At 39.8% G+C, this 23464-nt stretch overlaps 1 protein-coding gene across 1 annotated transcript in view; it reads left to right on the top strand.

Annotated features, from left to right (window-relative positions):
- The window catches only part of HSD17B11 (hydroxysteroid 17-beta dehydrogenase 11), a 48876-nt gene that overhangs the window by 11257 nt on the left and 14155 nt on the right, over positions 1 to 23464 (top strand). The window contains exons 3-5 of the mRNA XM_003811256.5: positions 5829 to 5960; positions 7843 to 7949; positions 22915 to 23052. Coding sequence (XP_003811304.1) covers positions 5829 to 5960; positions 7843 to 7949; positions 22915 to 23052 — 377 coding nt within the window. The remainder of the gene's footprint in view (positions 1 to 5828; positions 5961 to 7842; positions 7950 to 22914; positions 23053 to 23464) is intronic.

Raw genomic sequence — 23464 nt, 5'->3', positions numbered from 1 at the left:
CATTCTCCTGCCTCAGCCTCCAGAGTAGCTGGGATTACAGGCGCCCGTCACCACGCTCGGCTAATTTTTTTGTATTTTTAGTAGAGACAGGATTTCACCGTGTTAGCCAGGATGGTCTCTATCTCCTGACCTCGTGATCCGCTCCCTCGGCCTCCAAAAGTTCTGGGATTACAGGCGTGAGCCACCGCGCCTAGCCCATTATCAGATATTTTGAAGTAGCTATTTTGAGGTGGCCATTTTAGTATCAGAACTTTTTTTCTTTTTTTCTTTTCTTTTCTTTTTCTTTTCTTTTTTTTTTTTTTTTTTTTTTTTTTGAGACAGAGTCTTGCTCTGTTGCCCAGGCGCAGTGTAGTGGCGTGATCTTGGCTCACTGCAACCTCCGCCTCCTGGGTTCAAGCAGTTCTCCTGCCTCAGCCTCTCGAGTAGCTGGGATTACAGATGCCCACCACCACGCATGGCTAATTTTTGTATTTTTAGTAGAGACGGGCTTTCACCATGTTAGCCAGGATGGTCTCGATCTCCTGACCTTGCGATCCGCCTGCCTTGGCCTCCCAAAGTGCTGGGATTTGTATATTTTTTAATAATGAAAGCAAGCTGAGAATCAGATATTTTGAAGTAGCTGTTTTGAGGTGGCCATTTTAGTATCATTTTAGTATCATTTTAGTATCAACTTTTTTTTTTGAGACAGAGTCTTGCTCTGTTACCTAGGCTGGAGTGTAGTGGCGTGATCTTGGCTCACTGCAACCTCCGCCTCCTGGGTTCAAGCAATTTTCCTGCCTCAGCCTCTCGAGTAGCTGGGATTACAGGCAGATACCTGTAATATATATATACAGGCTGATAAATATTATATACTTATATAGTATATATAAATATATAATATATAATATGTATATATGAGATGTGCTGTATATATTATACATATAATACATATAATATACATATACTATTAATACTATAATACTATAGTATATTATACTATAATATACTATTAATACTATATTATACTATTATACTATATTATAGTATAATACTAATAATAGTATATACTATTATACTATATTATACTATAGTATAATACTAATAATAGTATATACTATTATTATATACTAATATAATAGTATAGTATACTAATACTATATTATACTATTAATATATAATATACATATAATATACATATAATATGTGTAATATAATACATATATGTATATATGAGGTGTGCTGTATATAATGCTGTATATGTATATATGAGATGTATATGTAGATATATATGTATATAATGCTGCATATGTATATATGTACATATTATATATGTATATATAATATATATTATATAATATAAATATAATAATATAAATATTATATATATATCCAGGAATCTTCCCAGGTAATTCTGATGACCTTGTTGCCATTAAGGTAGTTAGTTAGGTACAAGCAAGAATGCGTGCAGAGTGAAACCCCATTATATACAGCACATCTCAATTGTATCTAGAAGAGGCAAATAATGCTTTATAGAAATATATCTGCTGGAGCGTGGCTCATGCCTATAATCCCAGCACTTTGGGAGGTCGAGGTGGGTGGATCCCCTGAGCTCAGGAGTTCGAGATCAGCCTGGGCAACATGGTCACCTGAAGTCAGGAGTTCAAGACCAGCCTGGCCAATATGGTGAAACCCTGTCTCTATAAAAATATAAAAATTAGGGATTACATCCCAGCTACTTGGGAGGTTGAGGTGAGAGAATCACTTGAACCTGGGAGGCGGAGGTTGTAGTGAGCTGAGATCATGCCACTGCACCCCAGCCTGGACAACAGAGCAAGACACCATCTCAAAAAAAAAAAAAAAAAATATATATATATATATATATATATATATATATATATACACGCAAAACATATTCTCTCTTATTTGAGAGAGCTAAAAATTAAAATAATTGAACTCTTGGAGATAGAGAGTAGAAGGATGGTTACCAGAGGCTGGGAAGGGTAGAGGTGGTGTAGGGAAGAAGTAGGGATGGTTAATGGGTACCAAAAAATAGAACAAATAGGCTACTCTGGTTGCACTGCCTGTGAGTTAGCCCTGCTCTGCAAGGAGCAGCCATAAAGAATTTTTTGTTAGTAAAAATAATTAATAATAATAATTTAATTGTACATTTTAAAATAACTAAAAGTATAATTGGATTGTTTGTAACACAAAGGATAAATGCTTGAGGGGATGGATACCTGATTTACCCTGATGTGATAATTATGCACTGCATGCCTGTATCAAAATGTCTCATGTAACCTTGAATATATACACTACTATGTACCCACAAAAATTTAAAAACAAAATTAATACAAAAAAATACAAAACAGACATTCATATCCTGGGGAGGTAATAGGCAATGATGAAGAAAGGGTCAAGAGTGTCTGGGAAAATCCTTTGGTAATATAAAATAGTATATAGGTATAAATGGTGTTGATCAGGGTCAAAAAACTTAGCTTGACACTTTACTGACGTAAATATAATCTGATGAAATTCAATTCTGACTGAAGAGCCTTCAGCATGGCACATTGATGCCCTACAGGAGTACTGGTAGACTTTTGCTCATGGCCTCCTTTCTGTTTGGGGTGGCTTGTCTTGGGCTCTGAAGTCAGACAGATCTGGGAGAGTCCCAGCTCCATCTTTTAATAGCCATGTGACCTTTGGTATGAAACTCAACCATTCTGTTTCATGTTTTCATCTTTAAAGTGAGCATATAGGAATTGCTGTCTCATTGAGTTACTGTGAGAATTCAATAAGAAAAATAATGAAATCATGTAAATGCATAACAAAGTAAAAGCCCCTCATAGGCTATTTGCCACTTTTCCCTCAGTCCCCCAACACACTGTAGCACTATCTCTAAATAATGATAACTCTGTTAATAGAGCTAGGTTTCATTTGAAACACAGTGTATAACAAAATGCATTAGGACGCTAGGGTCTATCCACCCAAGAATCTTAGTTGCTTATAGAACCATAAAAATCTCATATAAGGTATTTTTGCATTGCTACCCCTTGGAATTATGTACTCCAATCTTATAAAAAGTAGGGCTTAAGCATCAAGATTCTATGATCTTTCTTAGTTGAAGAGATAGTTATTGATTATATTCGAGTCCAGAAGATATAACAATTATTTTGAAAAAAGTTACATTACCTGTAATCATTCCCTTTTGAGTATAGTCTTTTTTTTTTGAGACAGTCTCGCTCTGTTGCCCAGGCTAGAGCACAGTGGCGCAATCTCAGCTCACTGCAACCTCCGCCTCCCGGGTTCAGGCGATTCTCCTGCCTCAGCCTCCTGAGCAGCTGGGATTACAGGTGCACGTCACCACGCCCAGCTAATTTTTGTACTTTTAGTAGAGACTGGGTTTCGCCATGTTGGTCAGGCTGGTCTTGAACTCCTGACCTCATGATCCGCCTGCCTCAGCCTCCCAAAGTGCTGGGATTACAGGTGTGAGCCACTGTGCCTGGCCTACAAATAGTCTTTTTTAAAAAATATTTTTCTTTCTTTTTGAGACAGAGTCTTGCTCTGTCGCCCAGGCGGGAGTGCAATGGTGCAATCTCAGCTCACTGCAACCTCCACCTCCCAGGTGCAAGCAATCCTCCCAGTTCAACCTTCCGAGTAGCTGGGACTACAGGAACCCACCACCACACCCACCTAATTTTTGTGTTTTCAATAGAGATGCAGTTTCACCATGTCAATCAGGCTGGTCTTGAACTCCCGGCCTCAAGTGATCCACCCACCTTGGCCTCCCAAAGTGCTGGGAATATAGATGTGAGCCACCGTGCCCAGCCTACAAATAGTCTTTACAGTCCAGTGGATGCCTTCTATTGCTCTTAGCAGCTAGCCTTGTTCTTTTGTTTATATTTCCTCAACTGAAATCATTTCACCAATGATAGCTGCAACAACCTTTGAAATCTGGCCATAAGGGTTTACATAAGCCCTTCCACATAACCATTTTAATTTCTCAAATGTTCTTCCTTCTGGATCAATACCAAATAGAATTTTCAAGAGAAAACACACATACCACGCATATATATTAGAAAAACACACATATGTATTTTAATATTATTTACCTCATATTTATATTTCTATATTTTGGGGTTTTTTTGTTTGTTTTTTGGGTTTTTTTTTTTTTTTTGAGATGAAATCTCGTCTGTCACCCAGGCTGCAGCACAGTGGCACGATCTCAGCTCACTGCAACCTCCGCCTCCTGGGTTCAAGTGATTCTCCTGCCTCAGCCTCTCGAGTAGCTGGGATTACAGGCATACACCACCATGCCCCACTAATTTTTGTATTTTTAGTAGAGATGGGGTTTCACCATGTGGGTCAGGCTGGTCTCCAATTCCTGACCTCAAGTGATCTGCCTGCCTCGGCCTCCCAAATGCTGGGATTAGAGGCGTGAGCCACCTCATTTGGCCAATATTTCTATATTAAGTACCCTCATAGACACCTGAGCAGGTCAAGAAGAGAACCTTAAAACATGTTACTTGTAGACAAGTATAAATGGTTTTGAAATAATTATAATGATAGTAATAGCAGTTTACTGTGTGTACTAGATACAGTGTTAGCTCCTTTACATGCATTATTTCATTTGTTTCCACAACGACTCACAAGGAACTTGTATTAGTATCTCTATTTTGCGGAGGAAGAATTGAAGTTTTAAGAGGTTAAGTAACTTGGTCAAGGTCCAACAGTGACTGGCAGAGCCCAAACTCAAGGTCCAAGGAAACCACTCTTCACCCTTAAGCCTACTGCCACCTAATGGAGAGCGATTGAACAACAGAACAGAAAATAGAAAGAAAGAAATAGAAAATGTGGCCAGCTTAATAGTGTAATCAGTTTTCCACAGTTCTCTGTAGTAGTCCCTGATTTTGCCACATTAGTTTTACTTTTATTTTTTGAGACGGAGTTTCGCTTTTGTTGCCCAGGCCGGAGTGCAATGGCGCGATCTCAGCTCACCGCAACTTCCGCCTCTCGGGTTCAAGCGATTCTCCTGCCTCAGCCTCCTGAGTAGCTGGGATTATAGGCGCCTGCCACCATGTACAGCTAATTTTGTATTTTTAGTAGAGACAGCGTTTCTCCATGTTGGTCATGCTGGTCTCAAACTCCCGACCACAGGGGATCCACCCGCCTTGGCCTCCCAAAATACTGGGATTACAGGCGTGAGCCACCGCACCCAGCCTAATTTAACTTTTTTTGCTTACCTTTTGAAGTAATGTTTTAAAAAAATGCTACTTAGCCAAATGCCTCTTGATCTATAGTCAATAGAACTAAGTCAAGAGACTAAATTGCAAAAGAAAATTTCCACCTGATACACTTGAAGATAGATCTATTTTGGACATAAGTGCATAAAATAAAAAGGATATTTTTCCCCTGTTGACACATGGATTGCAAAATCACTTTTATCCAGATCTAGCAGAAAAACAATAGTCATTGCGTACAAGACGGGAACGGTGACTCATGCCTGTAATCCCAGCACTTTGGGAGGCTGAGGTGGGCAGATCACTTGAGATCAGGAGTTCAAGACTAGCCTAGCTAACATGGTGAAATCCAATCTCTACTAAAAACATAAAAATTAGCCAGGTGTGGCATGGTTGCATGAGCCTTCAGTCCCTGCTACTTGGGAAGCTGAGGCCGGAGAATCTCTTGAACCCGGGAGGTGGAGGTTGCAGTGAGCTAAGATTTCGCCACTGTACTACAGCCTGGGCAACAGAGCAAGAATCCATCTCAAAAAAAAAAAAAAATAGCCACTGTGTATAAACTTACCTTCATATCTCTTAATGAATTTACTTTTCTTATTTTATTTTTTGAAGGTGAAGGCAGAAATTGGAGATGTTAGTATTTTAGTAAATAATGCTGGTGTAGTCTATACATCAGATTTGTTTGCTACACAAGATCCTCAGATTGAAAAGACTTTTGAAGTTAATGTACTTGCACATTTCTGGGTGAGTATGGCTTCTTTTACAAAAATGTTCCTTTTGAAAATCCCAAAGATTAAAGTGGGGCTTTCAGCAGACATAAGGAAGTATTAAATCAATGCTAAAGTTTTCTCCAGGCACCAGGGATAACATTATACAAAGAGATCATTTTTCATGCTATGACCAAATTCTATCATTCTTCCTCACTGACAATATTAATAATAACAATAATTAATAATAAATGTCAGGTGTTGTATATGTTTTAATTCTAAGCTAGGTTCTCACTTTTCTGTGTGATCCTATTTAGAGATAAAGAAAGGAGTTGGGGACCTTCTGAGTCATCGTCTGTGATTTTATAAAGGTGAATCCAGTTTGCTTTCAGATTCTCTTTTTTCTTTTTTAGACAGGGTCTCACTCTGTTGCCAAGGCTGGAGTGCAGTGATGCGATCTCATCTCACTGCAGCCCCAACTTCCCAGGCTCAAGTGATCCTCCCACCTCAGCCCCCTCAAGTAGCTGGGACTACAGGCATTAACATGCCCAGCTAATTTTTGTATTTTCAGTAGAGATGGGGTTTCACCATGTTGCCCAGGCTGGTGTTGAACTCCTGGACTCAAGTGATCCGCCTGCCTCAGCCTCCCAAAGTGCTGGGATTACAGGCATGAGCCACTGCCCTGGCTTTCAATTTGCATGAGGCTCAGGCCTCATGTTATTTCCTGGCCCTAAAATTGCAAACCTTATTGTGAACCTCACCATTGAAGGTCTTAAGTTATATATATGTACATATGCCGTGTGTGTTTCTGAAGTCTCCAAATATTGCCCAAATAGCCAGTTCTTAAAAAGGCCCCTCAAAGTTTTCTTGGATGTGAGTTTGGGATGACTAATCTCAAAAGAATATTGGGGTTTATAAAAATGCAGTGTTATTTTATGCTAATATTCCCAAGTTATTGACATATATCTTATGTTTTGTGTTTGTTCAAATATAGGTTACTGTCTCTTTTTTTGTTGTTGTTTGGAGACAGGGTCTCTGTGTTGCCCAGGCTAGAGTGCAGTGACATGATTTTGGCTCACTGCAGCTTCAGCTTCCTGGGCTCAAATGATCTTCCCACCTCGGCCTCCCTAGTAGCAGGGACTACAGGAGTACACCACCATGCCCAGCAAGTTTTTGTATTTTTTGTGGAGATGAGGTTTTGCCATGTTGCACAGGCTGATCTCGAGCTCCTGGGTTCGAGTGATCCTTCTGCCTCAGCCTCCCAAAGTGCTGGGATTACAGGTGTGAGCCACTGCACTTGGCCGGGTATTATCTTACTTGTTTCTTCATCCCAAGCATCAACAACAAGAGGTGGAGGGCTGGGGAACATAAAAATTTAGCAATTTTTTTTTTTTTAAACCGTCTCACTCTGTCACCCAGGCTGGAGCACAGTGGCGTGATCTTGGCTCACTGCAACCTCTGCCTCCCGGGTTCAAGTGATTCTCCTGCCTCAGCCTCCCCAGTAGCTGGGATTACAGGTACCTGCCACCATGACCAGCTAATTTTTGCATTTTTAGTAGAGACGGGGTTTCACCATGTTGGCCAGGCTGGTCTTGAACTCCTGACCTCAAGTGATCTGCCCGAGTTGGCCTCCCAAAGTGCTGGGATTACAGGCATGAGCCACCACACCTGGCTGAATTTAGCAATTTAAATGAGATGGATTCTCAAAGCTTTCAGTAGCCATTGTTTTGCTCAGGTTTTCTAATGTGGGCATCATATCCAGTCACCTTATTGTTGCTGCATTTGTCAGTTAGTTTATGTTTTTTTCATTTATGACAGGATTAATGTTAAAAAATATACTTTTGTTTCAAAATATTCCCAACAGGTCTGTGAGTCTGAAATACAGTATTTTTTTCTCTTTTAATAAAAACTATTTGTAGACTACAAAGGCATTTCTTCCTGCAATGACGAAGAATAACCATGGCCATATTGTCACTGTGGCTTCAGCAGCTGGACATGTTTCGGTCCCCTTCTTACTGGCTTACTGGTATGTGAACATGTGTTTCCTTCATTGGTTCTTATGCCTACCTTGTGTGTGAGATTTCCTACCCTGTCTAATAAGAACTCTCTTTATAATCATAAGAGACTTGAAGTTTTCCAGTCTATTATTGAGAGTTGTCAAAAAATAAGCAGAAAGAATTGCACAAAGTCTCTTGTCTAACAGCATTATCAATCATTAATCCCCTTCTAGAGGACCCTGCTAGAGGTGGCAGCCGGAAATGTATTCAGTTATGAGCCAACCACTTTTAAAACATTTCTCATCTCTTTTAATAGCAAGAAATTACAAAGCAAGAACAATAATTAGTATTAATTATTAACATTTGTAACAAATTTAATATTTATAATTTTTAATATTAATAAAAATGGGTAAATTTTTGCAGAAATTAAATCAGAGTGAGAGAGAGAGAATATTAGGCATAGGTGGGTGATTTTTTTTTTTTTTGAGACGGAGTCTGGCTCTGTCACCCAGGCTGGAGTGCAGTGGTGCGATCTCAGCTCACTGCAAGCTCCGCCTCCCGGGTTCACGCCATTCTCCTGCCTCAGTCTCCCAAATAGCTGGGACTACAGGTGCCTGCCACCACGCCTGGCTACTTTTTTTGTATTTTTAGTAGAGACGGGGTTTCACCGTGTCAGCCAGGATGGTCTCGATCTCCTGACCTCGTGATCCGCCCGCCTCGGCCTACCAAAGTGCTGAGATTACAGGTGTGAGCCGCCTCGCCCAGCCGAGAAGTGGCTTTTAAGAAACCACACAAGGGTGCCATTTGGGCTAACATGCAGGGTTGCAACCACACAAGGGGTTTGTACACTTCCAGCTTCGTGACAGAGCTGTGCTTTGCTAGCCCTTAGAGAACTCCTCTTCAGAATCCTCAGCTATCACTGGCCTGAACTACTACAGTCTGTGATCCTTACTGGCCACAGTTATCTTCAACTCAGCCAGCTCTGGTTTTTGCTCAGCATCTAATCAATGATAGGACTTTCACAGAGATGTGCTAAAGATTACTGCCAGCAGAAAGCAGTGTTTATCAGATATTGTTATTAATAATTGGGCAATTAAACTGAGACACTGCTTTTTTAAACATTTAAACCTTTTTTATTGACACGTGACATACATTTATAAGAATGAAGAAGTCGTAAGTGTGCAGCTCAATGAGTTACTACAAAGTGGATACATCCATTTAACTACCATGCAGGTCAAAAAAATAGAACATTACAGGACCCCAGAACCCACTCTTGGAACCCTTCCCAATCACCAGTCTCTCCTTCCTTCCCTAAGGTAACCACTATATTGACTTATAACACCTTAGATTAATTTTGCCTATTTTTGATCTTTATGTCCATGGAATCACACTATATTTGTGAGATTTATCCGTGTTATGGTTAGTAGCTATAGTGTGATCATTTTCATGGCTGCATAGTGTTGTATCATGTGACCAGACAATTTATTTGTCCATTCTATTATTTATGAACATTTGGGTTGTTTCCAGTAAAAGTATTATTTACGAATGACATAATGTCATTTATAATGGCATTATGAATCTTGACTGAATCACTCACCAGCTGTGTGACCTTAGGCAAGTTACTCTACTCTGTGCTTCATTTCCCTCATCCGTAAAATAGGTTAATAATAATATCTAGGCCAGGCACGGAGGCTCACGCCTGTAATCCCAGCACTTCGGGAGGCCGAGGCAAGCGGATCACGAGGTCAAGAGATTGAGACCATCCTGGCCAACATGGTGAAACCCCGTCTCTACTAAAAAATACAAAAAAAATTAGCTGGGTGTGTGGTGCGTGCCTGTAGTCCCAGCTAGTCGGGAGGCTGAAGCAGGGGAATCGCTTGAACCTGAGAGGCAGAGGTTGCAGTGAGCTGAGATTGTGCCACTGCACTCCAGCCTGGCAACAGAGCGAGACTTCGTCTCAAAAAACAATAATAATAATAATAATATCTAACTTATTAGAATGCTTATAAGGTTTAAATCATACAATGTATTGCGCTTAGCATAAAATCTGAAATCCTGCAAGTGTTCAATAACAGGAGGTTGCCTGTTGGCATTACATTTCAATTCCACTTCCTGTTATTCACACAAAACAGGGAGTTCCCACCTCTAATTTTAGCTTCCAGAATGCTTTGCCCCAGTGGAATTCATCATATATGCTCTGACGCCTAGTTTTTGGGATGAAATGAGAGGAAAAATAAGAGTATTGATCCTTTTCCCTGTAATTCAGCCCTCATCTATCATTGTCCTGAGTTACTACAGCCACAGAAAATAATCTATTCTAGCTCTAGTAGCCTATCTTAGGAAAAAAATTTTAATTTCTTTTCAGAGTTTTAGTTCAACAGTTTTAATGATTAATATGAAGAATGCAAGATAAAAGAACTGGATTTATGGTGGAAGGTGAAGTTTTTGATTCTATTCTAAAATGTTTTTTGCTGCTTGCTAAGTAATTTGTTCACAAGTATTTTGATTTTTAAAAGAAAACAATTAGCTAGCTAATATATTCTGTCAACCCAAATAGCCAATTTATAAGCATGAAAAGTTGCCAGTATGGGAACGCTCAGTAAAACTGAGTTCTGAACATTAGCTTGTAATAAAATGTTATTTAAAAGAAAAATCTGGGGCCAGGCATGGTGGCTGACACTTGTAATCCCCCAGGCTTTGGGAGGCCAAGGCAGGAGGATTGCTTGAGCTCAGGAGTTCAAGAATAGCTTGGGTAACATAGCAAGATCTCATCTCTACAAAAAATATTTTAAATTAGCTAAGTGTGGTGGTGCGTGCTTGTAGTCCCAGCTACGCAGGAGGCTGAGGTGGGAGGATTGCTTGAGCCCAGGAATTGAAGGCAGCAGTGAGCCATGATTTCACCACTGCACTCCAGCCTGGGCAACAAAGACAGACCTCAACACAAAAAGAAAAAAAAAAAAAAGAAGAATTTGGAATAAGAAGTACTAATTCAGACTATTTTTTTCAGCCCTCTAAGACATCTGAATAATTTAGACTATTTCTAATAAGAAGGAATTTGATGTAATGTTACAAAGTGCAGGGGGCAAAAATCTACTCACTTTTAGCTTTCATATATATATATGCCTTTCTATATATAGGTTCATCCTAAAGTTGAAAAATATGTTATTCCTTTTACACACTCAAGATCATTAACTCTGACTTTCAATATATTCTTGCATTTTTGGTCACTTAAGTAAAATCAGAAAATACGGTTTAGTAAAAGAAAAAACTAAATTTATGGATAGTTTCACCATGCAGAAATGTTACTGGAAAGGAGTCCCGATCCAGACCTCAAGAGAGGGTTCTTGGATCTCGTGCAAGAAAGAATTCAGGGTGAGTCCACAGTGGAAAGTGAAAGCAAGTTTATTAAGAAAGTAAAGGAATAAAAGAATGGCTACTCCATAGACAGAGCAGCCCTAAGGGCTGCTGGTTGCCCATTTTTATGGTTATTTCTTGATGATCTGCTAAACAAGCAGTTTGTTATTCATGTCTCCCCTTTTTAGACCATGTAGGGTAACTTCCTGCCGTTGCCATGGCATTTGTAAACTGTCATGCGCTGGTGGGAGTGTAGCAGTGAGGACGACCAGAGGTCACTCTCGTGGCCATTTTGGTTTTAGTGGGTTTTGGCCAGCTCCTTTACTGTAACCTGTTTTATCAGCGAGGTCTTTATGACCTGTATTTTGTGCTGACCTCCTATCTCATCCTGTGACTTAGAATGCGTTAACAGTCTGGGAATGCAGTCCGGTAGGTTTCAGCCTCATTTTACCCAGCTCCTATTCAAGATGGAGTTGTTCTGTTTCACATGCCTCTGACATTTCCCCCTTACTTTTTATAAGAGAACTCTTAATCCTAAGGGTTGCAGACGGATGAAAATCCATCTTTTGTAACTTCTTCAGGCTGAATGGGGCCATGATATTCCTGCCTAACTGTTAGGGTCTCTTGTGTTTGGGGTAGAGAGGAGCTTAGTCAGAAAGCATCAGTATGGCGAGGGCCATTCATGACTCTTGAGTTTTTTGTGTGTGTGTTTTTTGTTTTTTTGAGATGGAGTCTCGCTCTGTCACCCAGGCTGGAGTGCAGTGGTGCAATCTCAGCTCGCTGCAAACTCTGCCTCCGGGTTCATGCCATTCTCCTGCCTCAGCCTCCTGAGTAGCTGGGACTACAGGTGCCCACCACCACACCCGGCTAATTTTTTGTATTTTTAGTAGAGATGGGATTTCACCATGTTAGCCAGGATGGTCTTGATCTCCTGACCCTCGTGATCCGCCCGCCTCGGCCCCCCAAAGTGCTGGGATTACAGGCATGAGCCACCACACCTGGCCAACTCTTGAGTTTTGACAAGAGGTGATATCTGGGAGATTAATAAGTATTTAGTTTAAGAAAACATTTAGTAAGCCTGTCCTGTGTTCCTACACAAAGGGTATAACAGCAATATATTCCATAAGAGTAAAGCAAAATAAGTAAAGTTATTCCAGGTAAACTAAATTAGAAGGCTTTCCATGAACTAGGCAACTGTTGAGACCAAGCTGATATGGGGTTGCTAGCTGATTGCAATGTGCCTAGAATTTTACATTACCCATCCCTCTTGTTTCTTCTGAGCAGCAGTTAGAGATCCCTGGTTGGTTTACAGGAATAAACAGGGTTAGCCTAAATTGCAGAAACAAACTTAAAAACAACTGAGACTAGAATTTAATAACAAGTATACTGTAGTTCTTGAAATACAATATTCTCTCTCCAGTTTCCCATTTTTATTAAAGACACATTATGGTAAGACTGATTTGCTTTATTATACTTGGCCTGATTATTTGTATAAAGTGCAGCGAGAATAATTATTTTTCACACAGGCTTTTTAATTGGCTTTGATGGAACTCTGTTTTATAAGGAATTTCAGGTAAGACTTTTTTAAAGCTGAGCCCTGCCATGGGTTTGTACCCTTAAATACCTATGAGTTGGGTAAAACACTTTTCTTTTGAGGTCCCAAGTTAACTTGGGCCTCCTGGACCTGTAAGAAAGTGACATTCTTTACTTACCATAGGTCAGAAACCCTGTACAGGGACTGTGTAGGCAAAGTATGAGGCCAGTTTCCCATAGGGCTTTTATTGGCTTTACAAGTCAAGTTTGATTCTTTAAAGGAAAGCACACCATTCCAGTCAAAGCCTTGGTAAAATAACCAATTTCTCCAATAGTGTCCCATTACAAAAGAAAACAGATTTTTGTTGCACTTATACAAACAACTATATTGCCATAAGTTAAGAATACTTACAATTGGTTTCCATTCCGGAGAAATCAGGTAGAGAGAAACAAATATGTTTCAAATTTTGTTCATAGGAGTATATTTTACTTAATTGCTGCAAGCTGTAAATAGCTTAAAAGAAGTTTCCTTTGAAAAATAAAAGATCAGCAATATTTTAAGCAAAGTTAAAAAAAATTACTTCAGTTTTCTATTGGTTCAGTTAATTCAGTTAACTCCTGTTCCACTTGTTATTCATTAACATTCCAGCTTTTTATGAGAGTTTTGAAAGTTGTTTTCTTTATTGTAATGTTACAATTTCTAAGGTTATTAGAAACCTGCATTTAAGAACATCTGCTAGAATTCTATAGTTGATTATAAACCACCTTTTAGAGAAGATTAAAACAAGACAACAACTGTCTGTGGATGATAAAAACTTTAGGACAGCCACTATTAAAGCCACAATTGATAAGGAAATTTGGTTACTTTTGTGGCATACAAAATTTTACATAACAATTATAATTATTAGTAACATACACTAAGTCATATTAGAAATAAAGGAGTTTCTTATAACTTTGGAACACATACCAATAACATATTTATACAAATATAGTCCAAAGAAAGCAAAACACTGTTTCACATTTGAGAATGCTTCCTGGATGATTTTTATACCAAATAAGCGAAATTTCACCTTTACATTAATGTATTATTAATGTTAAACCCAATTTTTAATAAAACCTTAGAGACATATTTACCCAATTTTAATGTTTAATCCTAAGGTAAGATTTTATAAACCTTTATAACCCTTTACATTTTTTTGTGAAAGTGCAGATAAGTCCTCTAAGAAAAACCTGTTGTGCTTTTATTCCAATGTTTAATTTATAGAAAAACTGAATAATACCCCTTTAACTTTAGCCAATATGTTCATACACAGAATCTCTTACAATTAATTTTTATAAACCTTCCACGAAGGCCAGGTGCAGTGGCTCACACCTGTATATCCCAACACTTTGGGAGGCCAACGTGGGTGGATCACCTGAGGTCGGAAGTTCAAGACCAGCCTGATCAACATGGAGAAACCCTGTCTCTACTAAAAATACAAAATTAGCCAGGCGTGGTGGCACATGCCTGTAATCCCAGCTACCTGGGAGGCTGAGACAGAAGAATCGCTTGAACCCGGGAAGCAGAGGTTGCGGTGAGTCAAGATCACACCATTGCACTCCAGCCTGGGCAACAAGAACAAAACTCCATCTAAAAAAAACCTTCCACAACTTCTTTAAATCTTTTTTTTTTTTTTTCACTTAACACAATCCTTTAACACTTTAATCTAGGCAGAAAATAATCCACATTCCCATGCTTCTTCTTACAATTTTTTTTTAACCAAAAACACATTTCACCTTTTTTATACACCTTGCATGTAAAACTGTTTCTTCAGTAGTCTTAATTACACGTTACAATGCTAACTTCTAGCAACTTTTATTTTTGATGAAAATGTTGGTTAAGTAAGGGATTTTAATTATGTACTAGGTGTGGAGACTAGTCTAGGACACACCAGGCAGAAGTGCAGATAAGGGCTGACTCTCCAGCATAGCCAGGGGCATGAGGCCTTATCTAGAATCTGATGGCTTTAAAGTAGGTAAATAGAACAGTTTTCAAAAGTTAAAGAAACAGTTTGTCCTTAAAGCATTTAGCAAATCTGATATCTGACCTTAATTTAGACCAAATGTCTACATTTTTAAGACATTTTATTTTGCTAATAAACTTTAAAACTGTCTTTATTTTCAAAAGATTACTAAAGTCACACAAACAAAAAGGCATTAAAGTTTCTATTTTTCTGAAAAAATATTTTATTTATGCACTTATTTTTCTAAATCAATTAATTAGAGCTTTGTAATATATATAAACATACACTATAAACAGAAGATTCAGCACTTATACAGTTTTTCGTTTGCCAGTTTCTTTTTTTTTTTTGAGACAGAGTTTCGCTCTTGTCACCCAGGCTGGAGTGCAGTGGCATGATCTTGGCTCACTGCAACCTCTGCCTCCCAGGTTCAAGTGATTCTCATGCCTCAGCCTCCCGCGTAGCTGGGATTACAGGCGCCCACCACCACACCCAGCTAATTTTTGTATTTTTAGTAGAGACGGGTTTTCCCCATGTTGGCCAGGCTGGTCTTGAACTCCTGACCTCAAGTGATCCGCCCACCTCAGCCTCCCAAAGTGCTGGGATTACAGGCATGAGCCACCTCGCCCCACCATTTGCCAGTTTCTTAATTGGATGACAGGTTTCAGGGTGGAGCCCTTGGAGGAACAGAGCCGGGACAGCATGCGTTTCTAGGGCTAAATAAGTAGCAAATAAGCAGCTGAAGGCAGACAGATCTCCAAAATTAAAGGTGGTATTTTATACTGGATCCTGGATCCCCAAAAGGAGGGAAATACTACGGGAGAAGACAATGCAGTGCTTTTACCGACTGTGCATTTCATTGCAAGGCAACCTAAAGCCAATCAGCCCATTTTGTAATCAGCCCATCCTCATGAGAGTCTCATCTCCCAGTGAGGGGTGAGGATGTTGCCTTATCTTCAGGTGGCCCAGAGCATGCTTCTCTGATCCAAGTGTGCAGAGTCAAGTATCCCTCCATAACTACTATTAGCCACCCCTTAAAGTACATTTCCTACCTAGTTGTTACACACCAAAGCTCTCTCATAATGCAAAGTAATTACTGATAACCCCCTCCCCCAAACTCAAAACCGTCAGATAAGACAATGCAAAACAGAACAGAGCCTTTGATTTTGAGAGGAATCTATCTGCTTTTAATTCTTGGGGTCTCATGAGGAAAACAGAGGGTTTTTTTTTTCTTTCTTTTTTTTTTTTTTTCCCAAAACTGGATCTGTGGTGCTGCCTTTGTTTTTCCCAAGTAGTCCCAAGCTACCAGAAGTTATCTACGGGCCTTTCATGCGAGCATTAATAGTAACAAGACAAAACAAAACAAAACAAAAAAACAAAAATAATTCAGTTGACTGAGAAGAAAAAACCTTTTTCCAGCAAAACAAGCTTCAAGAAGAGAAAAACATAAAGGCCTTTTAAATATATTTATAGCTTATTCCACTTTTAATTAAGCTGACTTTTAACCATAGTGCTCTTTAAAGAAGAAATCCTTTCAGAGCTCTTATTACCCGACTTTAGCCATGCCAAGCGGCCAATATTTCCAGCTTCTGAACTTTACCAAAGGTAAACTCCTAGGTGCTTAGAAGAAGGAAAATTGAAGACAGTCCATGGAGGAGAAGAGAATAGACACATATATTAAATCAGTAATGACTTATTTCCTAGGTGGGGAATTGAACCTAGACTGCCACTGTGAAAGTGCAAAACCTTAGCTACTGAGCTACAGGTCTGGGCAGTGTCCATTTCTTTTCTCAGAAGTAGTCTAGATTAGTTAATTTTGAGCTTGCAAAGGCTTTTAACTATTTAATATGATTTTCAGAGCTGGCTATGACATGAACTTTAAAATTCTTGTTCCCTGGAAGACAGAGCCCAAGAGAAGGTACTGCCATGCGGTTAAAAGGTCAAGCTCCCAAGCACATAAAACAAGGTGGAGACTTCATCGGGTTTTTTGTTTGTTTCAGGGACCTGCAACCAAGTTTGTTACTGACCAGCTTGCTGGGTAGTCTTGAAAAGCAGGCTTACAGGTGTTCTAAGCCCATGTTTTATCCTGAAGTACCCCTCTACACGGAAAAACGAATTCATAGCACAAAATACACCAGCTTAAGACTAGCCTTAGAATTCTTTTTCACATTAATTCTTTACAGAGGTGATAAACACTGATTTTTTTTTTTCCATTCATTCAACTGTTTGCACAGAGAGAGAGAAGCTAAAAATCTGACTGGTAACAAATTCTTAGCCTTTTGCTGGCATGCCAGGCTTCTGGGTTCCTTTTCCCTGAGCAGCCCTAGTGATCGGGCTTGTGGCACCATCTCCCCGGGGGCCAAGCTGCATCATAAAGGAAATTTTTTTTTTTTTTTCATTTTGACCAGAGCAAAATATGCATGATAAAACATAGACATTAGCTACTCTGCTTAGCACCCAATATCAAACTGGCAAGGCTTAAATTTACCCCCAGTTGGGCCCCATTATCTTTAATCCAACCTCTGACTTGGAATTTCAACATGTGGTCTCTGGGCAAGAAGGTCGCCCTGAGTAATAGAAAAGATAAGAAAGGGAAAGGAAAAGTAGAGACGGAAAGTATTGCCTGTGGCAGGGTGGGGAAGGCAAAATGATCAGGGAGGCCAGAGAAAGACCCACCTATTGCAGCGACACTGAAAATTTCAGGCTGCTGCTGTCGGTTGAGCAGGGATCTTTTTCAGCAATCCTGTCAGCTCTCAAGTTTCCCCTTTTAGGCAGGAAAAAGCTCCCCATGTCCCACGATCCTGTGCATGCCTAACCCTGTCACCCATAGCCATCAGCAAAGAGTACAAAGGCAGATTAATCCAAAGAGAACAGCAGTTAACATCCCATAGTGCCGAACCTGTTCTTAGCTGAAAGGGACTTTACTGAGAGGGTCCTCTAACCCCCTAAATCTTATTCATTTTATTTATTATTTTATTATATTTTATTTTTGAGATGGAGTCTCGCTCTGTTGGCCAGGCTGGAGTGCAGCAGCGTAATCTCGGCTCACTGCAACCTCGGCCTCCCGGGTTCAAGCAATTCTCCTGCCTCAGTGTCCTGAGTAGCTGGGATTACAGGCATGCATCACCACGTCTGGCTAATTTTTGTGTTTTTAGTAGAGACCGGGTTTCACCGTGTTGGCCAAGCTGGTCTCGAACTCCTGACCTCAAGTGATCCACCCGCCTTGGCCTCCCACAGTGCTGGGGATTACAGGCGTGAGCCACTGCACCTGGCCTAACCTCCTAAATCTTAGAAGGGGCTCTAATCCTCCTAAGTCAGGCCTCTAACTTGACGTCGGTCAAGTGTCCTTGCCTTTTATTAAGAAGGACCTGTAACCCACTCTGTCTTAGGAGAGACTCTAACTCCCCTAAGTTGGGCCTCTAACCCAATCCCATTCTTTACCCAAGTGTAGGCACCCCACTTACTCAAAGTCAGCCCACTGTTGTGCCCTGATGATTTTCCTTTGGGTCAGGGGTCTCTTCAGTATTGTAACTCTATGGTCTGCCAGAAATATGTTACAGGACCCCAACACTTACCCAAAGGTAGCCATAGGGTCAGGGTTTTTGCACTTTAGTCCCTTCGTGGTTGCCAGAAAGATGTTACCAGAAAGGGGTCCCGATCCAGACCCCAAGAGAGGGTTCTTGGATCTCATGAAAGAAAGAATTCAGGGTGAGTCCACAGTGCAAAGTGAAAGAAAGTTTATTTATTTATTTATTTATTTATTTTTGAGACAGAGTCTCGCTCTGTTGCCCATGATGGAGTGCCGTGGCGCGATCTCAGCTCACTGCAAGCTCCGCCTCCCAGGTTCACGCCATTCTCCTGCCTCTGCCTCCCTAGTAGCTGGGACTACAGGTGCCCGCCACCATGCCCAGCTAATTTTTTGTATTTTTAGTAGAGACGGGGTTTCACTGTGTTAGCCAGGATGGTCTCGATCTCCTGACCTTGTGATCCGCCCGCCTTGGCCTCCCAGAGTGCCAGGATTACAGGCATGAGCCACCATGGCCGGCCGAAAGCAAGTTTATTAAGAAAGTAAAGGAATAAAAGAATGGCTACTCCATAGACAGAGCAGCCCCAAGGGGTGCTGGTTGCCCATTTTTATGATTATTTTTTGATAATATGCTAAACAAGGGGTGGATTATTCATGCTTCCTCTTTTTAGACCATGTAGGGTAACTTCCTGACGTTGCCAGGGCATTTGTGAACAGTTATGGCGCTGGTGGGAGTGTAGCAGTGAAGACGACCAGAGGTCACTTTTGTGGCCATTTTGGTTTTGGTGGGTTTGGTTTTGGTGGCTCCTTTATTGCAAACTGTTTTATTAGCAAGGTCTTTATGACCTATATTTATTTTGTACTGACCTCCTGTGTCATCTTATGACTTAGAATGCCTTAACCATCTGGGAATACAGCCCAGTAGGTTTCAGCCTTATTTTACCCAGCTCCTATTTAAGATGGAGTTGCTCTGGTTTACATCCTCTGACAAAATAATCATGATATACATGTTATAATTTTTAAGGATATTTTAAATGCAAACATATAGTTATGCATTGAAAAAATCTATATATAATTTTGGCTCTTAATTTAAAATAATATTATATGTTAATAAATATATATTATGTGCAACATCGTTTTCTATTTCTGCGTGGGATACCACTGCACATACGTGCCACTAGTTATTCAATTTACTCATTATCATTGGTATTTTGTCACTCTTTCAGTTGCAAGGAACAAAAAACTTAAACTGCCCCAGGCCCAAAGAGGAATTTTTTGGCTCTGCGATTAAAGTCTCAAGCAGGCTGTCTTCCTCTGATGGCCAGATATCTACCAGAAGTTCCAGGGTTAAACCCTTTAAATTCCAAGTCCAGCAGGAAGGGAAAAAAAACATCACTTCAACAGTGGCTTCAAACGTTCTTGTTCTAGAGGTCAGTGACTAGACTAGCCTGGAGCCAATCACTGTATGCGTTTGGTGACAGCGGTATTACCAGAACAAGGGGACACAAATGCTGATGGGAAAAAACAACAGCTGTCCACTACAGACATTTCACATTATTCCCAACTATTTGCTTTAATGAACTGCACTCCAGGGACTATCCTTGAACATTAATCTTTGGAGACATGATTGATTATTACCTTGGGATAAACACTGGATCTGAGAGCGTGGCATACTTTTAATGAATTTGATACCTTTTGCCAAACTGCCTTCCAGAAAAGGCTACCAGTTAACCTGTGCTTTGGAAAATAGAAAGCTGTGGAAAGAAAGTGGTTTTTGTAACTTTTTTGAAAGTTTGACATATATTGAATGAAGCCTTAAAAAGAAAAGATTGCTAGATTCAATTATATGAGGTGAAAAATCTGTACATTGAAAAAAAACTCAGATGAAAATTTCTGTCCTTATAATTACTGCTAGGCAAGAATTCCGTCTTGTTTTACTTTGCTTTTATATGAATTATTCCTAAAGTAAATCATTTTTATATGCCTATATCTACTGGCATTTTTATATTATGATTTTTCCATGAATGCCCTTTAGCCATTTATCTATTATTGTCTTACTCCTTTATAAAAGTTGCCATATATTAACCTTATCCTTGTCTTATATGTTGCAAATGCTTTACCAGTTTGTCACTTGCCTCTTAATTTGCTTGGAGTTAATAAAGTTTAGAATATATCATATATAAACCTGGTTTACTACCCACACGTAAAACCTGATTCTTCCACTTTGTTTTGTATCTTCAGGCAAGTTTGATAACCCATCTTTACCTCAGTTTCCTCTTTGGTAAATGAGGATCTTAATATATTTTATAGGGGTATTATGAAGATTAAACAAAATAATTATTTAGAATAGGCCAGGTACTGTGGCTCACACTTATAATCCCAGCGCCGTGAGAGACTGAGGCAAAAGTATGACTTAACCCCAGGAGTTTGAAACCAGCCTATGCAACGTAGCAAGACCCACATCTCTACAATAAAGTAAAATAATTATTCAAGTGTTGTGGCACATGCCTGCAGTCCCAGCTACTTGGGAGGCTGAGGTGATAGGATTGCTTGAGCACAGAAGTTCCTAGGTTGAAGTGAGCTATGATTGCATCACTGCACTCCAGCCTAAGTGACAGATAAAGACTCCCCAAAAAACTCCAAAATGCATCAGAATAACTGAGGGCAATGTCTAGCACTTAGTAATCTATTTTCGATCTGATTTTTATTTATGTTGTTTTTCAGTATACAGAAGCTTTTAATCTTATATAATTTAATCTAACAATCTTTCTTTTAAGCCTTCTGTATTAGTCCCCTCTCACCCTGCTATAAATAACTGCCCAAGACTGGGCAATTTATAAAGGAAAGAGGTTCAATTGACTCACAGTTCTGCGTGGCTGGGGAGGCCTCAGGAAACTTACAATTACAGAGGAAGAGGAAGCAGGCATGTCTTAAATGGCAGCAGGAGAGAGAGAGCGAGAGAAAGTAAGAGCAAGAGACGAACTGCCAAACACCTAAAAAACCATCAGATCTTGTGAGAACTCCCCCACTATCACGAGAACAGCATGGGGAAAACTGCCCCCATGATCCAGTCACCTCCCACCAGTGCCCTCCCTCAACATGTGGGGATTACAATTCGGATTACAATTGTTGATGAGATTTGGGTGGGGACACAGCCAAACCATATCAGCTTCAATATGTGCCTAAACTTTTTTTTAAAAGGTAAGAAATTTTTTTTTAATTTTTAAAAAAATTTCCACAGCTTTCTGTCTTCCAAAGCATAGATTAACTGGCCAGAATGTATAGCTACATTGTGTAATTGCTAATTCATACAGATTTAACAGAATAAAAGATTATCTGATAATTATTGCCACTCAATTGCACACTTAAAAATGGTTAAAATGACATGTTTTACATGATATATATTATACCACAACTTTTAAGTTAATTATATATCAAAAACCATTTAATTGTATACATTAAGTGAATGCTTTGTATGACATATGAATTTATATCTCAATAAAGCCCTTTTTAAATTAAAAAAACCTGAGAAAGTAATGTCCATTTAGAATAAGTAATTTCACTACTACTTCCAAATGAAAGAGCTGTTAAAATAAACGCTTTGCATTGTGATTCATTCATTTGACAAATATTCATTGAGCACCTAAGAGCCAAGCACTGTGCTGGGCCCTGGAGATTCACTGGTGACCAAAACAGTCATGGAGCTTATAGGAAAGGTGTGGGAAACAGATGTTTTAAAAAATTTAATCTCAGCTGGGCGTGGTGGCTCACGCCTGTAATGCCAGCGCTTTGGGAGGCCGAGGTGGGCAGATCACGAGGTCAGGAAATCGAGACCATCCTGGCTAACATGGTGAAAACCCGTCTCTACTAAAAGTACAAAAAATTAGCCGAGCATGGTGGCGGGCGCCTGTAGTCCCAGCTACTCCGGAGGCTGAGGCAGTAGAATGGCGGGAACCCGGGAGGCGGAGCTTGCAGTGAGCCGAGATCGCGCCACTGCACTCCAGCCTGGGTGACAGAGCAAGACTCTGTCTCAAAAAAAAAAAAAAAAATTCTCTAATGAATGTTCAGTTACAAATCTGAGATAGATACTATCATAGAAAACTGAAAATTACTATATAATGAGAAAATAATTTAGACTGGGGGTTAGGAAAGGCCTCTTTGAGGAAGTGAAGCTGTGACTTAAAGGAAGAATAGGATTTATCCAGGAAAAGTTTTCAGCAAATTCTATGGACATCTTAAAGTAAATAAGGAACAGCTTATAGTGACACTGAATTTTGTGGAACAACAACAAAAACAAATACTCTACTAATTTTCTTTAAAAGGCTTTTTAAGGAAATGTTCTTATTCCGTAAGTGATGCTAAGATGCAGTAAATCTTCTGTGTCAGGGCTTCTTGGACCTTAATGTGCCTACAGATTTACCTGAGAATCTTGTAAGATGTGGGCTCTGATGCAGTAGCTCTGGGCTGGGGCCTGAGACTCAGGGAATGCCCACATTGCTCTGCAGAGGACCATGCTGAACTGAGGAAAACAGGCAGACATTTCAGAATTCTTGAATTATTTTGTAAACTCTCTATTTTCAGTTCAAGCAAGTTTGCTGCTGTTGGATTTCATAAAACTTTGACAGATGAACTGGCTGCCTTACAAATAACTGGAGTCAAAACAACATGTCTGTGTCCTAATTTCGTAAACACTGGCTTCATCAAAAATCCAAGTACAAGGTAAGTTGAGAAATTGAGACAAAAGGATTGGTGGTTGCTATGAATACCAGCCATTCAGTGGGTTTTCCTAAATGTTTTAATCCTGAAAACACCTGATAGTTAAAGCTCTTAGTTCATTTTGATTTCAGTTTCTGCAGATTGTGGGAAAACAGGTGGAAAGCCAAAAAGAGAGAGAGCAAGGGAGCGTGACTAAAAAAGTAAATATGAATGACATTGGTAAACTTGCTAACTCTTCCTTTTTTCTTCTCCTGAGTAATGATTCACAGGCTTAAATATGCATACATGTCACCAGGTGTGCTTGGGAACTATGTTGGGGCTTCACCCTCAGATATGTTGACTTACTGGGTTTGGTTGGGGTAGGGTAGTGGCAGGGAAGGGAGCCTGGAACTCTACATTTTAAAAAGGTGATTAT

This window comes from Pan paniscus, chromosome 3, assembly GCF_029289425.2.
Source record: "Pan paniscus chromosome 3, NHGRI_mPanPan1-v2.0_pri, whole genome shotgun sequence".
Taxonomy (NCBI): domain Eukaryota; kingdom Metazoa; phylum Chordata; class Mammalia; order Primates; family Hominidae; genus Pan; species Pan paniscus.
Note: the sequence above shows the minus strand (reverse complement) of the source record. Positions and strands in the feature narration are given on the sequence as shown.